The 24,421-nt window shown below is 28.8% G+C and overlaps 1 protein-coding gene across 1 annotated transcript in view; it reads left to right on the top strand.

Annotated features, from left to right (window-relative positions):
* Positions 1-3,518: 3,518 nt before the first annotated feature.
* The window catches only part of LOC123007274 (alkaline phosphatase-like), a 44,366-nt gene continuing 23,463 nt past the window's right edge, over positions 3,519-24,421 (top strand). Inside the window, exons 1-3 of the mRNA XM_044402478.1 lie at positions 3,519-3,668; positions 4,114-4,365; positions 22,437-22,660. Of these exons, the coding sequence (XP_044258413.1) occupies positions 4,269-4,365; positions 22,437-22,660 (321 nt within the window). The 5' untranslated portion in view covers positions 3,519-3,668; positions 4,114-4,268. The remainder of the gene's footprint in view (positions 3,669-4,113; positions 4,366-22,436; positions 22,661-24,421) is intronic.

The raw sequence follows: 24,421 nt of genomic DNA, 5'->3' as shown, positions 1-24,421 counted from the left end.
AAGCGACAAAATCCGTGAACCGAATACTTATTTTTCAACGTCTTATTTAAACGTTTATTTACCTTGCCATTCGCAATTTCTCGTAAACGTCAATACTGTTAACGCATACTGATCTCGGATTTATGACACGACTCTCATGAAACTTTAACAACATTTTCTTAATTTCATTTGGAAGTAAGGAAAATTCCATTTACAATTAAAGGAACAAAAAATGTAACTCATCGGAAAATAGTCATATCTAAATTTAAAAAAAAAATATATCGAGTTCTGACAATGATATTTATTTAAAAGAAATAAATGACAATTAACTAAACTACTCCAAAAAATTAACGAAAAAATTTCCAAAATTTTTTGGTGATTTTTGAAAGGCTGTAACTCATCGAAAAATGGTCGTATCTGGATTAAAAAAAAAACATTTTGAAGCTTTAAGTTTTTAATTTTGAGATCTTTTGACAAATATTTTTTTTGTGCCACGGTAATAATAAATTTCTATGTTTTTGTTTATGACCACGGACGTGGAGACTTTTTTTAGTTAAGTCAATTTATAGGTCGGGTAACATGTTTTTCATTAATTATTTGGTAAAAATAAAAAAATTAAACAAGAGTTGTTTTTTGATTTTTTTTTTTGAAAATTTGTAAAAACATTACATAGGTACTGCTTAATTTTCGAAAAAAAAATTCAAAAAACAATACTGATTAATTTTTGAACAAAAAATTACAAATATTTTTCTGAATTTCTGTTTTCAAATTTAACTAATGCAAAATTGTAAGATAAGCTAAAAAAATGTTTTTCTCATCTTGGCGAAGATTAGGCGATGTTCAGAAACAATATGTACAATTGTTCCTTTAATTCTTTTGAAAAACTGTGATCAATCGGTCCCAAAAAAAAATTAGCAGGGCCTTGGAGGATACTTTGAGCTGTAAAAGCACCTAAAAACCCTAGTTTCTCCATCAATATTGGTGAATATGCGGTAGATTTACTAAAACAACGCAAAAACTTACTTTTTTCTCTTTTCTTTAATCCATGTTGAAGGTGAAAAAAAATTATTTTTCAAAAAATCATAAAAAGACATTTATTCCAGTTTTTGACACTACCCTTATATTCTCTGTGTGGTCATTGGTTGCTGAAATATCCACGATCAAAGACAAAAAGATCCTTTTTCATTTAAAATCTATCTCAGCGAAAAATTGATGTAAAGAGAATATGAAGAAAGCATATTCAAGGTAAACAAATATGCTATCCAGCCTAGGCATTGATTTAAGTAAAAAAAAATTGTATAATAACCGTAGCACAAAAAAAATATTTGCCAAAAGATCTCAAAACTAGAAACTTAAAGCTTCAAAATGGTGTTTTTAAATATAGATACGACCATTTTTCGATAAATTACAGCCTTTCAAAAATCACCAAAAATTTTTTGTTTCTTTAATTTTTTGGAGTAGTTTATTTCACGTTTTGTATAGAAAGAAACACTCTTGATATATTCTAAAGTATGTGCATGTTTTTCCTCTGAAAGTTTGTAAACCTGTCAGCACAAAAACCTAGGTATTACGAATTGAGTTCGCCGAGATGGGATTAGAAAATCGATGAAACTCCTTTAATTTTTTTTCCACGGCTTGACCTGTGACAATTTCCGGGAAATTCTCTGTTTAACAAACTTTCTTGCACTATAGCTCATTATTAGTAACTGGAACTGGTGTCTCAAAGACAAACTGTTTACGTGGTTTGAAAACCAAATCTGAATGGTCGCTTGTGTTTACTTAGTGTTAAGTTTGGAAAGTTTTAAGGCCTGTACTATGGAATAGCGCAAATTGTCTAACTTACAAACTTTGTCCCATTTCAATAAAAACATTGAGACAATTAAATGTTGCAACTGCAGGTAATTACTCAAACTAGGCCAGTGAATAATTCATCTTATTTGCGAAATTGGCCACCTGCTGAAATTCACGAAAATACAGGGTGTCCCAGCGAAACAAAAAAATAATTGAAACGGCAAAACGATTATCATTTTCGACATAATTTGGTAAGTTTTGCTCTGTTTTAGCCAAAAAAAATGTGCTGCTTAAAAAGTCAAAAACAGCACAATTTTTGTTGATTTTTTGACTGGTTTGGACAAAATTTTGCATTTCTGGCTGAAGACCTTTCTTAAACGCTTGAGAAAGTGAAGAATAGCATCATTTTTGATTTAATTGAGTGATTTTTTTTTCTTTAAAACGTTCAAAAAACAAAAATAGTATAACATGAATTAAAAAAACATTTTACTTAAAAAGGGTAAGTTGTATCGAAAAACGCAAAAAACTTGTTTTTTGTGAAAAACTATGGAATTTAGAATTTTGTTGTTGAATGTGACAAGAAACTTCAGCCAGACTACTTTTTATCTTAACCCCAGTTTAAAAAATATACCATTTTCAACTTAATTTGCTAATTTTTTGGCTATTTTGGGTGAAATTTTACTTGAAAAAGCAATAATAATGTTGTTTTCAACTCCTAATTTGGCTATTTTAGCAAAATTTTGTGAGAAAAAAACAGTTTTGACACAAAAACGTTTTTATTTGCTTGAAAATAGATGGAATTTTTTACCTAATTGCTTTTTGGGTATGTTTTGAACAAAAAATAGGAAAAAAAACCTTTTTCTATCTAATTAGGAGATTTCTCGGCTTCCTTGAGTAAAATGTTGCAAAGGAAAAGTGCAATTTTAACTAAAAATTCAAAAATAATGTCAATTTCGACCAAATTTGGTCATTTTTTGTCAAAATCTTTCAAAAAACAGCTTTTAACTCAAAAACTGTGATCTTTTTGTTTGTGAATGAAATTTTTCGAAAAAAGTAGATTTTTAGGTCACCAAACTAAATCCAGTAAAACAGACCAAAATAGAACAGTAATTTGAATCTAATTTAGTGATTCTGTGGCCTCTTTTGACAAAATTTTGCAAAAAAACAGAGGTTTTTAGCTCAAAACCCTGCTTTTGCTCTCAAAAATCTCAAAAGTAGGATAATTTTCGATCTAATTTGGTAATTTTTGAGCCTTTTTGTGCAAAATTTTTTACTAAGAAGGTTCAAAAATAATTGAACCGGTAAAAATATTATCATTTTCGACCTAATTTAGTCCAAAAATTGCACAATTTTTATTGATTTTTCGATTGGTTTGTACAAAATTTTGTCGCTTTTCGTTACAATATTTGGCGACACTTGATTGTAACAGTTTTTTATCATATTTTATTTGGTATAATGTTTTTTGTTTGTTAATAGAAACAAATTTTAATAAATGAAACCATTTCTTTTGTAAATATTTATTTACAAATTTCAATGTAAATCGGCCACCGAATGAGTAAAAAATCCTTCATTTCGGCCAATTCCAATTCAGTCCATTACCGACGGAATCACAATTGTATTCGACATTTAAGTCCTAATTTCTTAAGCACTTAGTTTGTCATTGTGAGCCTTTATCTTTCCGTTTTCTGGGAGTATATCTCATCAGAGGCAGCGTCGTTATGTTTTAGGTTTCATCAGGGTGCGGACCGGCGCAATGCACCCTCATAACATTCAGCCTGTTTCACCCTCAGTATCTTCGCGCTTTTAACCCCGTCCAAGTCGAAAGTGGAATTTGGTACGAAACACGCACGTTGAAAACACCCAAAAAGTGGATTGATTTAAATTTATTCATCATCTTGGTGAGTTTTAACTAAAATTATTCACCAAAATGGAATTTCGCCTCAAAGTTACATTTTTTTTTGATCTCACCAAAATGTGTTTGTTTTGTTGTTTTTTTCTAGAAAAACATTCGTTTTTTAGCCAATTAGTGGTATTTTCCATTATAAAAATTCGCGACACTTGGCTTAAAAGATTATACATTTTCGTTGCAAATCAAGAGAGTTTAGTTTAAAAATGCTAATCCGAGTTATTGGTGAAGTTTGAACACTTTACAGGGGTTACAAAGTTGCCATAATATGCGGTCAAAAGAAGTCTTGGAAAGTTTTAAAACTCTTTTATCCGGGCTAAAAATAATTATGTAATTTTTGTGCAATTTAAAATTTGCTGTTTGTTGTAGAAAATCAATTGTGTATTGTTATGTTAGCTTTTATCCAATTTCTGACTAATTGCAATTATTAATTACAGCATCCCAGTGCACCGAATTCGGATAGACAATGAATGGTTGCCATTAGTTATCCCCAGAAGACACTAACACTAATCAAATTTTGGGAGGACCTGTTTGCAACCGCTGTGATGAGCAATTTGGTGTTTTAGAGACAAAAATTTGTTTTTTTTAGACAATGTTGGCCAAGTTTTGGATACAGTGTTTGTGTAGTTTGGCAGTAATTGTGCAGTGTTCTTGGACAGCTGCCACAGTTAGTCAAAATACCATTCATGGTAAGTATATTACAAACAAGATTTAATCAAGCTTGAGAAAAGTTCAGACCTTTTCAGTATTTATGACCGAACCTGGTAAAATTCATTACAGAAAAACACCCCAAGTGTCAATAGCAATCGACCACAACTTATTTAATTAATTATCGAGGAAAATCGCTCGGATTCAAATCAAAATAGACAATTTTGCAGGAATTTATTTATTTCTCGTCAAAGTTGTAAACTCAAAATTAAGTAAGAGAACTGGCATTTAAATTAATTTCCGTTCTAGTCATTTGGAGTGAATCTCGACATAACTGTGACAGGGTTTAACGACGGCCCTAATTTAGTTGGAAACACTCATACCTAATGCAGGTGGCAAACTTTACACAATTAAAAAAAAACAAAAAATAATTTTTCTGTTTTTTTTCCTCCCTAACATATTCCTTAATGATTTTTTCTTTCAATTTCTTTTAAATTTCTCTGATTTTCTCATGCCTTTTTCTGAATTTTTCAAAATTGATTATTTTTTGTTTTCTGTGATTCCTTCCGATTTTTTCTGATTTTCACAGATTTCTCCTAGTTTTCTCAAATTTCCTCTAATTTCTCCTAAACTACTTTGATTTCCTAATGATTTCCTCTTGTAATTTACCAATTTTCTCATGATTTCTCCTGATTTCCATTGATTTTTCCTGATTCTTTTTGATGATATCTTAATTTTCTTGATTTTCTTTGATTCCTTATTGTTTTTTTCTGATTTCGTCTTATTTGCTCAGATTGCTTTATAATTTGGTCTAATTTCTTTCGGTTATCCCTTATGTCTCTTAAATTCCTCAGATTTTTTCTGTTTTTCTCAAGATTTCTTTTAATTTGCAAAGAAACGGATGATTTCCTTCGATTGTTTCTGGTTTTTCTTGATTGCTTAATAATTTTCTCCAATTTTTCTTAATTTTCTATAGATTTCCTCTAATTTCCTATGATTTTTTTGATTTCCTTTAATTTCTTTTAAATTCGTCTAATTTTCTTTGTTTTTCTCTAAGTTTCTAACATGTCTTTCTTAGAATGCCTTAAAATTTCCTAGTTTCTTTTAATTCTCTTTGGTTTTTTTGTTATTCATTCTGATTTTTTTCATATTCCTCCAAATTTCCTCTGATTTCTCATGATTTCTTCTAAATTCCTTTGATTTCTTCATGATTTCTTCTAATTTACCAATTTTCTCATGATTATTTCTAATTCTATAATAAATTTTTCCTGATTCTTTTTGATTCCCAAATGATATCTTCTGTATCGTCTTATTTTCTCTGATTTTTCTTGATTTTCTCAAGACTTTTTTACATTTGCCAAGAAATAAACGATTTTCCTAAATTTCTTTGATTTTTCCTTATTTTCTTTGGTTTACTAATGGTTATTCCTGATTTCGTCTTATTTTCTCCGGTATTTTCTGAATGTTTTATAATTTCATCTAATTTTCTTTGATTATCTCTTATGTCTCTTAAATCCCTCTACTTTTTTTTAATTTGCAAAGAAACGTATGTTTTCCCTTGGTTGTTTCTGATTTTTCTTGATTCCTTAATAATTTTCTCTAATTTTCTAAAGATTTCCTACAATTTTCTTTGATTTCATTTAATTTCTTTTAAATTTGTCTGATTTTTTCTAAGTTTCTCAAGATTTTTTTATTGTTATAGTTTTCTATGATTGTTTCTAATCTTTTAGTGATTTTTCTTTAGAAATTTTATTTTAAAAATCCTGTTTCCCATCCTAGACGAGTCGCAGATGCAAGTAACTTGGTATAGTTGCTATAGTAACATATACGTTACTATGGTAACAAAAATTAGAGTTTGTAATTTTGAGGTTGGTTAATTATTTTTGGACACTCTGTATAATGATCATTGGAGAGCAAATCGGTTTGAAAATCCCAGATCGCGTAATTTAAAGTACGTGCAGAATGGTGCAAGATTGGAAACGTTGTAACGTTTTGCTATTTAACATCCCAGAATTTCCGCATCTATTGTTGGGGTAAAAAAACACGACCTTAATCGAGTGCTTTCTATTCCATCTCCATTCAGTTCATTTCCTTAACTAAAAAATTTCTCCATTGGGATTAATAGGGCACGTAATGTTTACTTATAATAAAAATGATTCCAATTTGCTTGAGATAAAAAAAACGCGATGTTTTTAGGTTGTATATAGATTTTAACAACTTGTTTTTCAGTTAAAATCGCTGTTTGTTTTTGCCATGGCATCGTTTCTCTTAATGTTTATTTTCCTCTGACGTTGGATTTTGGCAAGAAAATTAACACAGTTCGAAAAAAGATTTATTCAACGAGCGATGTTCTGAGTTATGACGACAATACACGCGAGTTAAATACTTTTTTTCTCTCCCAATCGATAAAAATGCAGCGTATTTCTAACCTAGAGGGTGAGGCTAATCAAAGTTTCATTGTAACAGCTTGCATTCATCGTTTTGTAAAATAAACAAAGCAAGTGTTGGCCCTACTGCGAAAGATGTGTGTTAATATCATAAACACGCTCTCAATAACGAATTTACAAAGCAAATGTTACATCCCTTAATAAAGTCACACACACACAATATTGATTAAATTTACCCATGTTTAATGAAATTAGTTTTTGGTTTGTGTTAATCACGTGAAATTTAATATTTCATGATTTAGGGTTTTACAAATTTCAAAAAACAGGTGTAGAATTTTGTTTTTTGTAAAAGCTCTTAGTGAAAAAAAAAAAGAAAATGTTTTTCTGGGAAAGCATTAAACCCATTCTCTGTATGTTTTTATACAGCCTATCTTTTATACATCGATTTAGAGGTCGTCGATAAAGCCATCTGGACGAAATGTGAGATGTATTTCAAATATATCGGGTTTAAAAATAGGTCAATTCAATCAAAGAGAGAAAGCAGAACATTTTAATAAAAATGTAAGTTTGTTTATGAAAATTTTGCAAGTGTAATAGGATAGATATTTGTGGAGGGTGCTTTAGAAAATTATTGCAATTATGTGTATAACATGCCGGGAATTTACACAAAGTTTGCACAAAGTGCAGGCCAACGAAAGCTGTTGCCGTCTTAGAGGTTTAAATTCACTTCACTCTAGAAAATAACTTGCATGCAATTATGCTCCAGGTTTCATACAGTGTTCGGTCTAAACCCCACTTTAGAAGTATTGGGAGTTGGAATAATTGTATTTATTTGAAAATTTATACATAGTCATAAACCATTAAGTCCTCCTAAATGAAAATATTTTCAAAATGGCGGCACTTTCGCTTATACCGGAAGTCGGTCTCAACTTTCTTATTTTAAATGGAAAGGTATATTTTTTACTGCGTTTTTGGATCAATCGGGTTGTTTTAAGGGAGCTTTCATCAGCTTTCCCTATACCTAAATTTAGCCGTTTTTGAAATATTTGGAGTTTTTCAAAAATTTTTGGATTTGCACCTTCCACTTTAAAAACCGGTAACTCTGCCATTTTTTAAGATTTTAAATTAGTTTTTTTGGCGTTTGAAAGAGAAAGCTTAGATCCCGTTTCTGGTGTTTTCAAATTAAAAAAAAAAATATATCCCAAAATTTTAAGGTTACTTTTGTAATAATTCAAATACTCATAACTCAATTTTTTCAAATGAAATACCCCAATTTTTATTTTACTAAATAGAAGAGAATTTAATTGTGCATTGATCTGTATTAACATTCCCTATACCTAAATTTCATAATTTTCAAGTTATGGACTTTTTTTAAGACTACAGAAAATTTATTACTAGAGAATCAAAAATGTCAAAATTGTTTCTTAATAAACGTCGATAAGTGACTTATTATTTGACAAATAATACTTAACTTAATTATTATTGATAGGTTCTACCATGCAATCATTATGTAAAGCTAACAAGTAAGAAAAATTTATTTTTGTTTAATGAACGATATCATAATTTTGTTACACTCTCCATAAATACAAATAAATTAATTAAATCTAAGTTTGAGTAGCTTTGACTCTCCATATTTTGGCACTATTTGTCAAATAATAAGTCACTGTCGACATTTATTGAGAAACAATTTTGACATTTTGTATTTCCATAGCAAACTATACGAAAACGAATGTGGCTAATAACAGATTTTTGGCAGTCTCAACAAAAAGTCACCATAACTTAAAAATTATTAAAGTTAGGTATAGGGAATGTTAATACAGATCGATGCAGAATTAAATTCTCCTCCATTTAGTATAATAAAAATTGGGGTATTTTATTTGAAAAAATTGAGTTATGGGTATTTGAATTATTACAAAAATAACCTTAAAATTTTATGGTTTGTTAATTTTTTTTCAAAATTTGAAAACACCGAAAGAAAGATCTAAACTTTCTCTTTCAAACGCCAGAAAAACGAATTCAAAATTTTAAAAAATAGCAGAGTTACCGATTTTTAAAGTGGAAGGTGTAGATCCAAAAATTTTTGAAAAACTCCTAATATTTCAAAAACGGCTAAATTTAGGTATAGGGAAGGCTGATGAAAACTCCCTTAAAATAACCAGATTAATCCAAAAACGCAATAAAAAATATACCTTTCCATTTAAAATAAGAAAGTTGAGTCCGACTTCCGCTATAATCGGAAGTGCCGCCATCTTGAAAATATTTTCATTTAGGAGGACTTAATGGTTTATGGCTATGTAGCAATTTTCAAATAAGTACGATTATTCCAGCTCCCAATACTTCTAAAGTGGGATTTAGACGAAACACCCTGTATATTGTGATAATTAAGCCGTCTTATTTCAAGAGTAAATTATCTGACATGAAGCAAAAATAAAGAGCAAAAGCCATAATTACAAATGATGTGTTATAAAAACGTACGATCTTTGAGAAAAGGAAAAGAAAACAGTGCTGTTTCTAAATTGGTAGTGTGAAAATGAAAACCAAATAAAACCCTAATAAAAAGAACGGACGTTGGTGAAAAACATGGACCATCGTTAAGCGTCCCTTTTTTGATCAATTTTCTTTCCTTGAATTTCCCACTTTGCAAACATCATAAATTTTAAGATAATCTCTCTGTGAACGCCTCAAAAATAAAAAATAAAAATTGTCGTCAAACATTTGATTAATTCGCTACAAAATGGAAGCATGCCAAATTATGAAATAGCATCAATTTAACTTTGGAGCAAATTTCGATGGTGTGTTTATAATTCAGTTAATATTTCACAGACTTTGTTCTCTTTTTGGTTAATTAAATTATTTCGCATGACACAGACTTTGCCCTTTTCAACGCATTTTCATATAGGTCAAGCACAGGATGGAAATTTGACATTTTCTAACCCTTGGTTCGTAAACAGCATCCGACTTGTCCTAATCTGTTCCTGAAACCTTAGATAAACGTCATGATTTACGGGTCTTTGCTTGAAACCCACCTTTTTGGATAAACTTTGCTTTTAATGAGAGAAATGTCATCACTTTCAAATGTGTATCAGTTTTGTGGTGTGTGTGTGACAACAGTGATATATTTCACCGGGGAAAAACTCACACTTTTTAGGTGAAAATACAGATTTATTCTAAAATACTTGCTTATCAAAAGTGGAAGTAATGCAGAGGGCGGAATGCAATTTTGGCCTTATTTATTACGTTTCTTAATGCTCCGAAATAAATCTCGTGAAAAGTACTAAAAATAAATTTCTAAATAAAATGTTTATTCTGTAAATTACTTTAACGATGCCCACATAGGTCGAAGATTTCATGCGTCTTAAAAGTTTGTTACTCGAGTTAATTTACTACGAAAGTTGAGAACTTTTACTTTTAGCTGCATGAAAACTGTGCTATTTCTGTTAACAAACAGCTAATAGGATGTCCGAAACACATAACAATACAAAAATTAATACAATCAATATTCCGATAATGAAACTTTTGAGCAAAATTTCTTTACAGGTAAGAGTTTAATTGAAAAGTTTTTGTTGAAACAACGAAAAGGTCCAAAGATCTTACATTTTATGAGTAGCAAACTACAGAAAGCACTTTAAATTTAAGAGAGAATTAGTTGGTGAATTTAATACTTTTATTATTATTTATTATTATTTTCTCATGATTTCTTTTATTTTTTTTATTTGTCGTCGTCCTTTGATTTCCACAAATTTCTCCTAGTTTCTCCAAATTTCCTATGATTTCTCCTAAATTCCTTTGATTTTCTCAAGATTTCTTTTAATTTACCTATTTTCTTCGATTTTTTCCTGATTCTTTCTGATTTCCTAATGAATTCTTTTGATTTCGTCTTATTTTCTTTGATTTTTCTTAATTTTTTCAAAACTTTTTTAATTTTCCAAGAAGTAAACGATTTTCTCATAATAGTCTTAATTTTTTATCAAATGATCTCTGATTTCGTTTTAATATTTTTTCTAGTTTCTTCTGATTTTCTTATAATTTCTTCTTATTTTCCGTGATCACCTTATATTTTTTTATGATTTCTTTTTATTTCCGTTTTTTCCTATATTTTCTGATTTCCTAATGACATCCTCTCATTTCATCTTATTTTCCTTGATTTCTCTTGCTTTTTTTCAAGATTTTTCTTAATTTTTGATCAAATGAATAATTTTCTCTAATTTCGTCTTAATATTTTTTCTAGTTTCTTCTGATTTTCTTATAATTTCTTCTTATTTTCTCTAATCACCTTATATTTTTCTTAAATTCTTCTGATTTTTTTATGATGACCTCATATTTATCTTAAATTCCTCCGATTTTTTTATGATGAATTAGCTAACAAACGAATGGTTTTTTCAGAATTTTTTTCTTCCCTAATAATTTCCTTTTATTTCGCCTTACCTTTTCTGATTATCCCTGATTTTCTAGTGATTTCCTCTAATTTCTTTTGATTTTTTCTGATTTCCTTTATTTTTTTTAAATTCCTCTGACTTCCTTATGTCTTTCTCTAAATTTCTCTAATTTTTCTTTGATTTTCTTTGTTTTTTGTGATTCCTTCTAATTTTTTCTGGTTTCTACAAATTTCTTCTAGTTTCTCCAAATGGCCTCTGATTTTTGCTCTTCTGATTTCCTCAAGATTTCTTGTAATATATGATTTCCTTTGATTTCCCTTGATTTTTAATGAGAGAAGTGTCGTCACTTTCAAATGTGTATCAGTTTTGTGGTGTGTGTGTGACAACAGTGATATATTTCACGAGGGAAAAACACACTTTTTAGGTGAAAATACAGATTTATTCTAAAATACTTGCTTATCAAAAGTGGAAGTAATGTAGAGGGCAAAATGCAATTTTGGCCTACTTTATTACGTTTCTTAATGCTCCGAAATAAATCTCGTGAAAAGTACTAAAAATAAATTTCTAAATAAACTGTTTATTCTGTAAATAAGTTCAACAATGCCCACATAGATCGAAGATTTCATGCGTCTTAAAGTTAAGCTTTAAGTTTGTTACTCGAGTTAATTTACTACGAAACTTGGAAACTTTTACTTTTAGCAGCATGAAAACTGCTATTTCTGTTCTGTTCTGATGTCCGAAACACACAAAAATACAAAAATTAAAACAATCAATACTCCGATAATGAAACTTTTGAGTAAAATTTGTTTACAGGTAAGAGTTTAATTGAAAAGTTTTTGTTGAAACAACGAAAGGTCCAAGAAATTTTACATTTTCTGAGTAGCAAACTACAGAAAGCACTTTAAATTTAAGAGAGAATTAGTTGGAGACGGTGAATTTAATACTTTTATTATTATTTATTATTATTTTCTCATGATTTCTTTTTTTTATTTGTCTTCGTCCTTTGATTTCCACAAATTTCTCCTAGTTTCTTCGAATTTCCTATGATTTCTCCTAAATCCCTTTGATTTTCTCAAGATTTCTTTTAATTTACCTATTTTCTTCGATTTTTTCCTGATTCTTTCTGATTCCCTAATGAATTCTTTTGATTTTGTCTTATTTTCTCTGATTTTTCTTGATTTTTTCAAAACTTTTTTAATTTTCCAACAAATAAACGATTTTCTCATAATAGTCTTAATTTTCTATCAAATGAATGATTTTTTCATGATTTTCTCTGATTTCGTCTTAATATTTTTTCTAGTTTCTTCTGATTTCCTTATAATTTCTTCTTATTTTCCCTGATCACGTTATATTTCTCTTAAATTTCTCTGATTCTGTATATGAATTAGCTAACAAACGAATGTTTTTTTTTCAGAATTTTTTTCTTCTCTAATAATTTCCATTTATTTCGCCTTACTTTTTCTGTTTATCCCTGATTTTCTAGTAATTTCCTCTAATTTCTTTTGATTTTTTCTGATTTCCTTTATTTTTTTTTTAAATTCCTCTGACTCCCTTATGTCTTTCTCTAAATTTCTCTAAATTTCCTTTGCTTTAAGTTTGTTTGTTTGTTTACTAATTAATTTACTACGAAAGTTGAGAACTTTTACTTTTAGCAGCATGAAAACTGCTATTTCTGTTCTGTTCTGATGTCGGAAACACACAAAAATACAAAAATTAAAACAATCAATATTCCGATAATGAAACTTTTGAGTAAAATTTGTTTACAGGTAAGAGTTTAATTGAAAAGTTTTTGTTGAAACAACGAAAAGGTCCAAGGAATTTTACATTTTCTGAGTAGCAAACTACAGAAAGCACTTTAAATTTAAGAGAGAATTAGTTGGAGACGGTGAATTTAATACTTTTAGCCTGAAGTAAGGAGCGCGATGAAGAATTCCAAAAGAAGCATTGTTTTGTTTGTATTTAAGTTTCAATTAAAAATCGCGTTTTTGTGAAAATATCCCCGTAAAAATCACGTCGTAGTTCGCCCCCATTCACGGTAATATAACATCAAAGTAAATGAAGCTTTGTCGGTTTGCTATTTTCTCTGGCTTCTTGCCCGATTACTGGCACGGAACGCGCTACTGCTTTTCTTCCGGAACAAGTAAAGCTAAAGACATGAAGAATATAATTCTATTAGATGTTTTGTACCGGGGCGATAATTTCCTCGGTTATCTAGTGTGTACACAGCACTCCAACATTCATTTAAAATGTTGAGCTGGAAGGTACATTTGCACTAAATTCTCTCATATACAGGGTGTGCCGTCTTTATTGCGTTTTTGGATTAATCGGGTTATTTTAAGGGAGTTTTCATCAGCTTTCCCTATACCTAAATTTAGCCGTTTTTGAAATTTTTTTAGTTTTTCAAAAATTTTTGGATTTGCACCTTCCACTTTAAAAACCGGTAACTCTGCCATTTTTTAAGATTTTAAATTCGTTTTTTTGGCGTTTGAAAGAGAAAGCTTTGATCATTTTTCTGGCGTTTGATTTGTATTAACATTCCCTATACCTAAATTTAATAATTTTCAAGTTATGGACTTTTTTTTAAGACTACAGCCATACCCGTTTTCACATAGTTTGCTATGGAAATCAAAAATGTCAAAATTGTTTCTCAGTAAACGTCGACAGTGACTTATTATTTGCCAAAAAGTGCCAAAGTTATGCAAACTTAATTATTATTGATAGGTTCTACCATGCGATCATTATTTAAAGCTAACAAGTAAAAAAATTATTTTTGTTTAATGAACGACATCATAATTTTGTTACACTTTCCATAAATACAAAAGAAATTAATTAAATCTAAGTTTGAGTAGCTTGACTCTCCATATTTTGGCACTATTTGTCAAATAATAAGTCACTGTCGACATTTATTGAGAAACAATTTTGACATTTTTTATTTCCATGGCAAACTATACGAAAACGAATGTGGCTAATAACAGATTTTCGGCAGTCTCAACAAAAAGTCACCATATCTTAAAAATTATTAAATTTAGGTATAGGGAATGTTAATACAGATCAATGCACATTTAAATTCTCTTTTATTTAGTAAAATAATAATTGGGGTATTTCATTTGAAAAAATTGAGTTATGGGTATTTGAATTATTACAAAAGTAATCTTAAAATTTTTTGGTTTGTTAATTTTTTTTTCAAAATTTGAAAACACCGAAAGAAAGATCTAAACTTTCTCTTTCAAACACCAGAAAAATGAATTCAAAATTTTAAAAAATAGCAGAGTTACCGATTTTTAATGTGGAAGGTGCAGATCCAAAAATTTTTGAAACTCCAAATATTTCAAAAATGGCTAAATTTAGGTATAGGGAAAGCTGATGAAAACTCCCTTAAAATAACCCGGTTAATCCAAAAACGCAGTTAAAAATATACCTTTCCATTTAAAATAAGAAAGTTGAGACCGACTTTCGGTATAACCGGAAGTGCCGCCATCTTGAAAATATTTTCATTTAGGAGGGCTTAATGGTTTATGGCTATATACCAATTTTCAAATAAATACGATTATTCCAACTCCTAACACTTCTAAAGTGGGGTTTAGACGGAACACCCTGTATTTCATCGTCGAGTGCTCCTTTTATTTCCACTATTAATTGTCGAATTTATTGTACTTGCTTGAGTTAAAAACAGTTATTAGTAAAGCTCGGATTATATGCAAAAAGCATATTTGTTATTAAGAGGTATATCAACAAAATTTCTATGGATATCTAATGTTTTTTAATTAAAATAAGCCAAACAAAAAATGCATATTTTGCATATTTTGGCAACTTTGTGCATATTTTCTCCAAATCACTAATTTCCGATAAAACATTTCAGTTCAAGTTAAAAATTGGTCCGTTTATGAAAAATGATCCGATTACAAAATATTTTAAAGAGAAAACAACCGGTAATTCGTAAACCAAACTCAAAAAATTAGTAGCCTGCTGAGTGTTTCCTCTTTAAATTTGTTTTATATTGGGTGAATATAAAGTATTGAACCAAGCGCTTTTTTTAAATCATTTATTCCAAAAAATAATACTTAATATAAATTAAAGTAATATAAAAAAATGATTTTTTAAAGAATAAAATTTTGTTTTGTTTTTGAGTTATTCGATTTTTGTTGTCTAAATTGCGATATACATATGTAAAAAAAATAATTGAATATAAAGTAGATAGTTGTAATCTCTTAGATCTTGACCTTCATGAGGAAAATGTTTTTTTTGGTGGGTTTAAAAAAATAATTTTTTTTGTAGAACTCAAAAACAAAATTACAAAAATTTCGAAAAATTTTATTGTTTATGAAACATCACATTTTTTATAGAACTTTATAATTCATCAATTAGTTTTTTCAAAAAATAAATACTTTGTTCAAAATTTTGCATATCGATGCATATTGGAGCATATTTCTTAATATTTTTGTTATATGCGCATATTTTACGATTTTTTCGCGCATATAATCCGAGCCTTAGTTATTAGAGTCCATAGCGAAACGACAGAAATATCATCGCTCAATAAAATGAACTTGAAGTCTACCGGAATGGACACGGGAAATTGCTTACAAAATATAAATACACAATCCTAGATTGGCAATAAAAACAAATTAAACTTGCTTGAATTAAAGTTAAATTAGATTTTACTAAAATGACACACAAAACACATTAACAGAATTATTTGAAAATTGGTTTTTGTTGGACAATATAATCCTCAATATTTTCAATTATGCAACATCAGCAATAATTGTTAACGAATTTGATAGTTTATCTAAACTCAATTAGTATTTTTTTATTCACTTCAAACAAAACGTGATAATTGTGTGTGTTGCGATAATTAATTTCCCAAATTAGATTTTAGATATTAATTATGGTGGATGCGCTAGGTAAAATAAAATGATTTTGTAATTTCAGTTACAGAGATTATTAAATTGTTTTTGGTACAAGCAATGTAAATACCTACTCAAGACGTCTTTCATGTTAAAGTCAGATAAAACATTGAAAACAATCACTTCACTTACTTATTTTAGCTAATGGCTAAAAAAAATATTGTTCAGTTTGGGTTAGCAAACTGAAAAAAAGGAAATTGATGATACTACAAAAAATTTTCACACTTCTTTTCTTAAGATTTTCTCTTAATTTGGTAACAAATAAAAGATTTTTTTATGATTTCCTTTTTTTTTATTTTTTCTGATTCCCTAATGACATCATCTCATTTTATCTTATTTTCGTTGATGTCTTTTGCTTTTTTCAAAATTTTTCTTATTTTTCTATCAAAATGATTTTTTTTCATGATTTTCTTTGATTTCGTCTTAATATTTTTTCTAGTTCCTTCTGATTTTCTTATAATTTCTTCTTGTTTTCCATGACTACCTAAAATTTTTCTGATTTTTTATGATGTTTTTCTGATAATTTCAAGATTTCTTTTAATTTGCTAACAAACAAATGAATTTTTCCTCTAATTTCTCTTAATTTTTTCTAATTTCCTTTAATTTTCTCATGATTTCTTTGAATTTTTTTAGTTTCTCCAAATTTCCTATGATTTCCTTTTTTTTGATTTGATTTCCTTTGATTTTATTTCTCCTAAATTCCTTTTATTTTCTCAAGATTTCTTTTAATTTACTTATTTTCTGATTCTTTCTGAGTCCCTAATGAATTCTTTTGATTTCGTCTTATTTTCCCTGATTTTTTTTTCATTTTTTTAAGGCTTTTTTAATTTTCCAACAAATAAACAATTTTCTCATAATAGTCAGTCATAATTTTCTATCAAATGAATGATTTTTTTCATGATTTTCTCTGATTTCGTCTTAATATTTTTTCTAGTTTCTTCTGATTTTCTTATAATTTCTTCTTATTTTCCCTGATCACCTCATATTTCTCTTAAATTCCTCTAATTTTTTATGATGAATTAGCTAACAAACGAATGGTTTTTTTAGATTTTTCCCTAATAATTTTAGTGATTTCGTCTAATTTCTTTTGATTTTTTCTGATTTCCTTTAATTTTTTTTAAAATTCTCTGATTCTCTCATGAGTTTCTCTAAATTTCTCAAAATTTCCTTTGATTTTCTTCTGATTTCTTTTAATTTTCTTTGATTTTTTTTTGTTTATTGTGTTTCCTTCTGATTTTTTCATTTCCTAATGATTCCCTCAAGATTTCTTGTAATTTATGATTTTCTTTGATTTTTTCTGATTCTTTCTGATTCCCCAATGATATCTTCTGATTTCGTCTTGTCTTCTCTCATTTTTCTTGATTTTCTCAAGACTTTTTGTAATTTGCTAACAAATAAACGATTTTTTCATATTTTTTTCTGAAATACCTTGATTTTCTTTAATTCCCTTATGTTTTTTTAATCCGTCTAATTTTCTCCGATATTTCCTAATTATCTTATAATTTCGTCTAATTTTCTCTGATTATTTCTAATGTCTCTTATAAATTTCTCTGATTTGTTTGATACTTTAATTTGCAATGAAACGGATGATTTCTCTTGATTGTTTCTGATTTTTCTTGATTCTTGAGATTTTCAAAATTTCCTGTGATTTTCCTATAATTTCTTTTACTTTTTCTTGATTGTTTTGGTTTTCTGTGATTTCTTTTAATGTTGTAATGATTTTTTTCTGATTAAAATTGTGAATGTTGCGATAACTAATTTCCCAAATTAGATTTTTAATATTAATTATGGGCAAATAAAATGATTTTGTAATTTCAATTACAAATATTTATTTTAATATTGTTTATTAAGTTGTTTTGAGTACAAGGAATGTAAGTATCTCCCCAAGACGCCTCTCAAGTTGAGAGAATTCAGATAAGACATTCAAAACAATCACTTCATTTACTTACTTCCCGAGTATCATACAATATAACTCCTACCACTTTATCCTTCTATTTCCTTGCAGTATCAGTTCTGAAGGCAAATACATTTCGTTGACATCGATTTACATACAGCATTACAGTTCCCATTTTTGCTGAAACGAATCCTGAAAGTATCAAAAGTTTAAATTTGAAAAAAAAATAAATTAGGTGAATATTTTCAAACGTTTAACAATCTCTGAAATTTTATTACGTTGAAATTCGAAATTTGCCTACATAATTGGATTTTCTTCGCACAGCTGGAGACCAATCCGAAACAAATTTTTCACAATAGATTACACACATTCCGGCATGTTTTTAAAAATTAATTAATAATTTCTCCCCAATATCGAATCAGAGTGCAAATGCTAAATAATGCAAGAAATGAAATTTTAAACAAATTTAACTTGGTTTTGAGGAAAAACAAGCACAGTATGTAACTAGTTTTGTGTGAATAATGAAACATTTCATCATTAAAAAATTTTTTCACGTTATGCATCAGAAATTCATTGAGTTTCTCTCTTCATCAGATGTCGGATATTTATGAAATGGTGATATTATGCAGATTGAGGCAATGAAAAAGCGCTTATTTCAGCATCAAACAATTAATTTTCAATGTTGCTGCTCTCTTAAGCGAATCATTCATTATTCCACGGTTATTGTCGAATTCACATGCAAATGTAATCTCGAATGTAATCTAACTAATACGCAAACTGTTCAAACAAGCTAATATTGAGGTGCAAAGTATTTTTCCAAGAAGCTTCGATTCAATTTCCAAATGAACAGGATGTGCAACGTTCCAACAATAATTGTACTAATTTAATAACATTACTTAGTTAGTTACAAAGAGATTAAAACTGGAATATTAGTATTTTAGTGTTTGCACGACTTGGAAGTTTCTAATTACAAGACAAGCTTTGTTCAAATTTAATTATCCAGCAGCTTTGGGTTATTTTAATCGAGTGGTTTTTTATTTGTCATTTATTAATATCGAGGCAATTTTTAGCGGATTATGTGCGATTTTCTTCTGGGGAAGTACAAAACCATGATTATGTACGACGTTTAGTCCATTAAATCGAATCTTGTCGACGTTTCCTCTTCCACTCTAATTACATCGTTTTTTTGCACAAAGTGGTGGAGTTTAAACAGATGTGACGTTTTACAAGTAAATCCCAAGATCTATAAAAGCCGTTGGACTTTAAGAACGCACATAAATAATGCATGGACAGAAAATGCGAGGAAATGATACGAAAGCGTCGATGTGACATGGAAGTGACATATTCAGGGAATCTTCAATAAAATATGAAGCAATTTTTTTCTCTTTTAAGTAAAAAGCTTCGAATTTTCGCTTCAAGTTGTGCTGCACTTGTTGACATGGAACTCTAGAAGGGTTAAGAAACAACAAGTTTACAAGAAATTTAGCTTTCTTTGTTCTAACTATTCCAGAAACGGAGTTTATTTACACTTACTTAGTTGAAAACAAGTAACTTTGTTTTATGCTAATAAATTGTATAATGTTTCAACGGCAAACAAAGATAATGTCTTTAGAAAAGTTAAAAATTCTGATTTACTAACGAATACAATCAAAAGTTTAAACAGATGTTTCTGACAGGATTTGTTCAGTATAACCGATTCGATAATCTTTCACAATAACTCGCCGTAATGTTTTTTAATGGATAAAAATGAAAAAACTTTAAATTGAGTTTTCTGGTCGACCAGTTCTTATTTCGAAACAAATTAATTGAGCGTAAAAATGAAAATATGTGAAGCCTTAAGGGTGTCTCAAAAAAAATTCAGGATTTGGTTGAACGAGTTTATTAATTAAATTAATGAATTTGAATATTTGCCGTCAGAAATCGATCGAGTCCTGTAAACATGTGTTGAATAAACAACGATAAATAATGAACAAAACGTGCATTTTTTGTATTTTACACATTTGAAAGAACCATAAATTTTTATATGTACTCTACATAAATTCATGCTGCTGTGACACTAAAATATATCTTGCTGTTTCGATTACACTGGGCGACAAAAAAAGTCATGTCGTGACAATACACTTTGAACTAACTAATTTTTTTCTAATTTAAAGGAATTTAAAATACTTTAACTTTAAAAAATCATTACTTAATAACTATTAGGCCGATTTCCTTCAAATAAAAACCATTCTAAAGGGATGGCTTTGCCCTTTATGATGATATGAAATTTGAAATTGAATATTGGAAAACTTTTCTTCGAATAGTGTTCGAAGAAGTTTGAAGTAAATCGAAATAATCTAAGAAAAACCCTAAGAGTATTTTTTTTTTCATCATTAGCATCGTGTAGAGCATTTTTTTATTAGTTGTAATCCAAATTTTCAAAAGCATTCAATAACGTTAGAAAGTGATAAAAAAGCATTTGCTCAGAACATTTTCGAAATAATCCTCTAATTTCTCTTATTTTTTTCTGATTTCCTTTAATTTTCCCATAATTTCTTTTATTTTTCTTGGTCTTTTGATTTCTACACATTTCTCCTAGTTTTTCAAAATTTCCTCTGATTTCCTTTGATTTCTCCTAAATTCTTTGATTTTCTCAAGATTTCTTTTAATTTACCTATTTTCTTATGATCTTCATCATGGATAAGGTTTGAGCTTATTATCTCAAAAACTTCAAAACTTTTTACTATTTCAAAAAATTTCTTAAATTTTTTGATGATTTTTGAAATTTTGTACATACCGCAATGTGAAATGGTCGTATTTAGATTTAAAAAATCCATTTTACAACTTCAAGTTTCCAGTCTTCTACGAAATGAATGATTTTTCTGAATTCTTTTGATTTTCTCATAACTTCTTCTTGTTTTCCTTGAATACCTTATGTATCTTTTTAATTCTTCTGTTTTTTTATGATTTCCTTTGATTTTCTGATAATTTCTTTTATTTTTCTTGGTCTTTTGATTTCTACACATTTCTCAAAGTTTCTCAAAATTTCCTCTGATTTCCTTTGATTTCTCCTAAATTCTTTGATTTTCTCAAGATTTCTTTTAGTTTACCTATTTCATTATGATTTTCATCATGGATAAGGTTTGAGCTTATTATCTCAAAAACTTCAAAACTTTTTACTATTTCAAAAAATTTCTTAAATTTTTTGATGATTTTTGAAATGTTGTATATACCGCAATGAGAAATGGTCGTATTTAGATTTAAAAAATCCATTTTACAGCTTCAAGTTTCCAGTCTTCTACGAAATGAATGATTTTCTCATGATTTTCTCTGTATTGTCTTAATTTTTTTCTGAATTCTTTTGATTTTCTTATAACTTCTTCTTGTTTTCCTTGATTACCTCATGTATCTTTTTAATTCTACTGATTTTTTATGATGTTTTTCTGTTGGTACATTCTAGGATTAGCTTCAGTTAGCTTGTAGGTAGTAGTTGTTGTGATAACAGTTGCACACGAAGCAACTGACTTATTGCATTCAACATCAGTAGAAAGTGATGAGAAAGCATTTCCTAAGAACATTTTCAATAAAAAGTTTAGAAAGTTAGAACAAAGTGAACAAGTTGGAATCTGAATGGAAAGTGATTTAATTTGAAAAAGATTTGTTCTTATATTTAAAGCTACTATTTTAAACTTCTAAATACTTTTTGCTCAATTATCAGTGATCATTTTTAGAACAAAAAAACTCTTTATTTGCTTTAATTAGTACGCAGGTACTCTTTGTTTGTTTTAAGTAAACAAACAGTTTTTGTTTATTCTAATTAGAACAAAGAAGGTGCAATTGACCATTTTTAAGCAAAAGAAAAGTCTTAAAACAAATACTTTTATAAAAATGCAATTTTAAATAAGATTAACATGCATTTCTCCTATATGGTGCAAACCTTAACTTCAAAAAATCATATCTTAAAAACTACTACTAAAATTTGGGTTGTTACTAATAAAAAGATGCTCTTCACGATGGTGATAAAGAAAAAAAATTTACTAGTAGGGTTTTTCCGATTTACTTTGAACTTCTTCGAACACTGTTCGAAGAAAAGTTTGCTAATATTCAATTTCAAATTTTATCATTCTAAAGAGCAAGTCCATCCCTTTAGAATGGTCTTTATTTGAAAGAAATTGGCCTAATAGTTGTTGAGTAATGATTTTTTAATGTTAAAGTATTTGAAAATTATTTAGTTCAAAGTGTGTGGACTTTTTGAGATTTTTTTTAGTGCATTTGATTTGTTTCACTGCGACGAACAAAATGATATAAAATTTGTCAAGTTGTCACGACATGACTTTTTTTTGTGTTATGAGAGATATTTTCCCATTTCGATTGACTGCAATTCTCCCTCAAGCATTTTTAATTAATTCTGTTTGAGTATCACAAATAGAAAATAATGCAAACACTACATTTTCATATTTTTTTTTCTGGTATGAATTAATCGCAGCTTTGATCTTGCATCTAGCAACCACAGAATCAAGTTCTAAGATGTTCTAGTTGATGCATTCCATTCCACAGGGTAATTTCTTGTTTCAGACCAGGAATATTGGTACGAACAAGCTCGAATCGCTTTGCGGAAGAGACTGCAATATGCTAGCGACCGCCGGCCACATGCCAAGAATGTGGTGTTGTTTGTGGGAGATGGAATGGGCGTAGCCACGGCCACTGCCGCCAGGATACTCCGAGGACAACGGCTAGGCAAAAGAGGAGAGGATCATGAACTCGCCTGGGACACATTCCCGGCGGTTGCCTTCGCCAAGGTACTCAAATCGGGGCATTTTGAGTTGCTTATCGTCACCTGAATAAATCCTGGAGGAGACTCCAGGTCGAGGCGCCTTAGAGTTATTTATGACAATGCATTAAAAAGAAATTTTTTAAAGATTATAAGCCATGGGCGCCGACTTGCAGGATTTGAAAACAATTACGCGAAAAAAACAATTCTTTCTTCACTGTTTGTTCAATTAAAAATTAAAAACAATATATTTTTTAATAGTACAAAAGAAGAAAATCGATAAATTACATAAGCAATAAAAATTGTCAAGAAAATAGTATTCAGTTGCAAAGTGCTTCAAACTGTTGAGTTTAATTTTTTTTAAAGATTAAAAGCTATGGGCGCCGACTTGCAAGACTTGAGAACAATTATGTCAAAAAATAATTTCTTCTTTCCTATATTTGTTCAATTAAAAATTAAAAATAATATATTTTTTTAGTACAAAAGAAAAAATCAATAAATTACATACCTAAGCAATAAAAAGTCTCAAAAAAATAGTACACTTTCAAAGTTGCAAAATGCTTCAAATTGTTGAGTTTTGAAAAATAATACACTACTCTTAAATTTGAAAAAAAAATCGGAAACATTAAAAAAAAGACTTTTTTTGAAAATTTGCGTGAATGATCGTACTGAATACAGCTTCGGGATATCAACTTTTCATTAATGCAATTAATTGGTTTTTGATATTTTTACATTTCTAAAAATATAATTTTTTTAATTTTTTTTTAAATTTAGCATGCAAAATTGTAAAAAAGGTGAAAAAAAACTACTTTTTTCCTTTTTTCTCTTCTCTTTAGATCAATGATGCAAGTAATTTTTGTTTTCAAAAAATCGTAAAAACATCTTGCAGAAAATTTATTCCAGTTTTTGAAACTGGAGCTAGCTCACGATGTATTGATTTAATTAATGAAAATTTCCCTAAGTCCGCGGACCAAAAAAAGAATTAAAAAAATACATTTTTTTCTCTCGGTATTTCTTAGAATTACGTAATACCGAAACTTTTTTTTTAATTTAACATGCAAAATTGTAGAAAAACGTGGAAAAATGCTTTTTTCATTTTGATGAAGATTATACAATGTTCAGAAACAATTAATTTCTTTAATTCTTTTGTAAAATTTTCATCAACCGGTCCGAAAAAACAGTTTAAAGCTATTGGGCGTACATTAGACTATAAAAAATCTGGTGTGAACACGACTTTCCTTATCATACTTATTTGGAAAATATCCTAATAACGACAATAATTCAGTGTAACCTTTGCGTTAGTGTCAAATGCCAGATTACAAGCAAAATAGATCATAGTTGTCGCGGGTTCGAATCTGGGATGCAGTTTTTTTTAGTTCGGTACCCATTATTATTATTATTATTATTATTTTATTACATTTCACTGTTTATTAAGGTATATTTCATGATTCTAAATAATTTTACGGCCGATTTTTGGTCTTTGCGACCGAATGGTGCGACCGATTTTTACCAAATGTTTTGTGCTGCGTCCCCTTCCTATAAGTAACTTATGTACCAAATTTCAAGTTTCTAGCTCTTATCGTTCTCGAGATGTGCTATACCTTTCCAAAAATTTCCCTTTTTTTTTCTTTTCTTTAAATCAATGTTGCAAGTAATGTTTTTTACAAAAAATTGTAAAAACATATTGCAGTATTTTTTTTTACAGTGTTTAAAACTCTATGCGATTATTGGTTGCTGAGATATCGATGATCAAAGACAAAAAAATCCTTTTTCATTAAAAGTCAAATAT

This window comes from Tribolium madens, unplaced genomic scaffold (assembly GCF_015345945.1).
Source record: "Tribolium madens isolate multiple individuals breed KSU strain unplaced genomic scaffold, Tmad_KSU_1.1 Scaffold_3;HRSCAF=73;Tcas5.2_LG2, whole genome shotgun sequence".
Taxonomy (NCBI): domain Eukaryota; kingdom Metazoa; phylum Arthropoda; class Insecta; order Coleoptera; family Tenebrionidae; genus Tribolium; species Tribolium madens.
The sequence above is the reverse complement of the archived record's forward strand: the minus strand, read 5'-3'. Positions and strand labels throughout refer to the sequence as shown.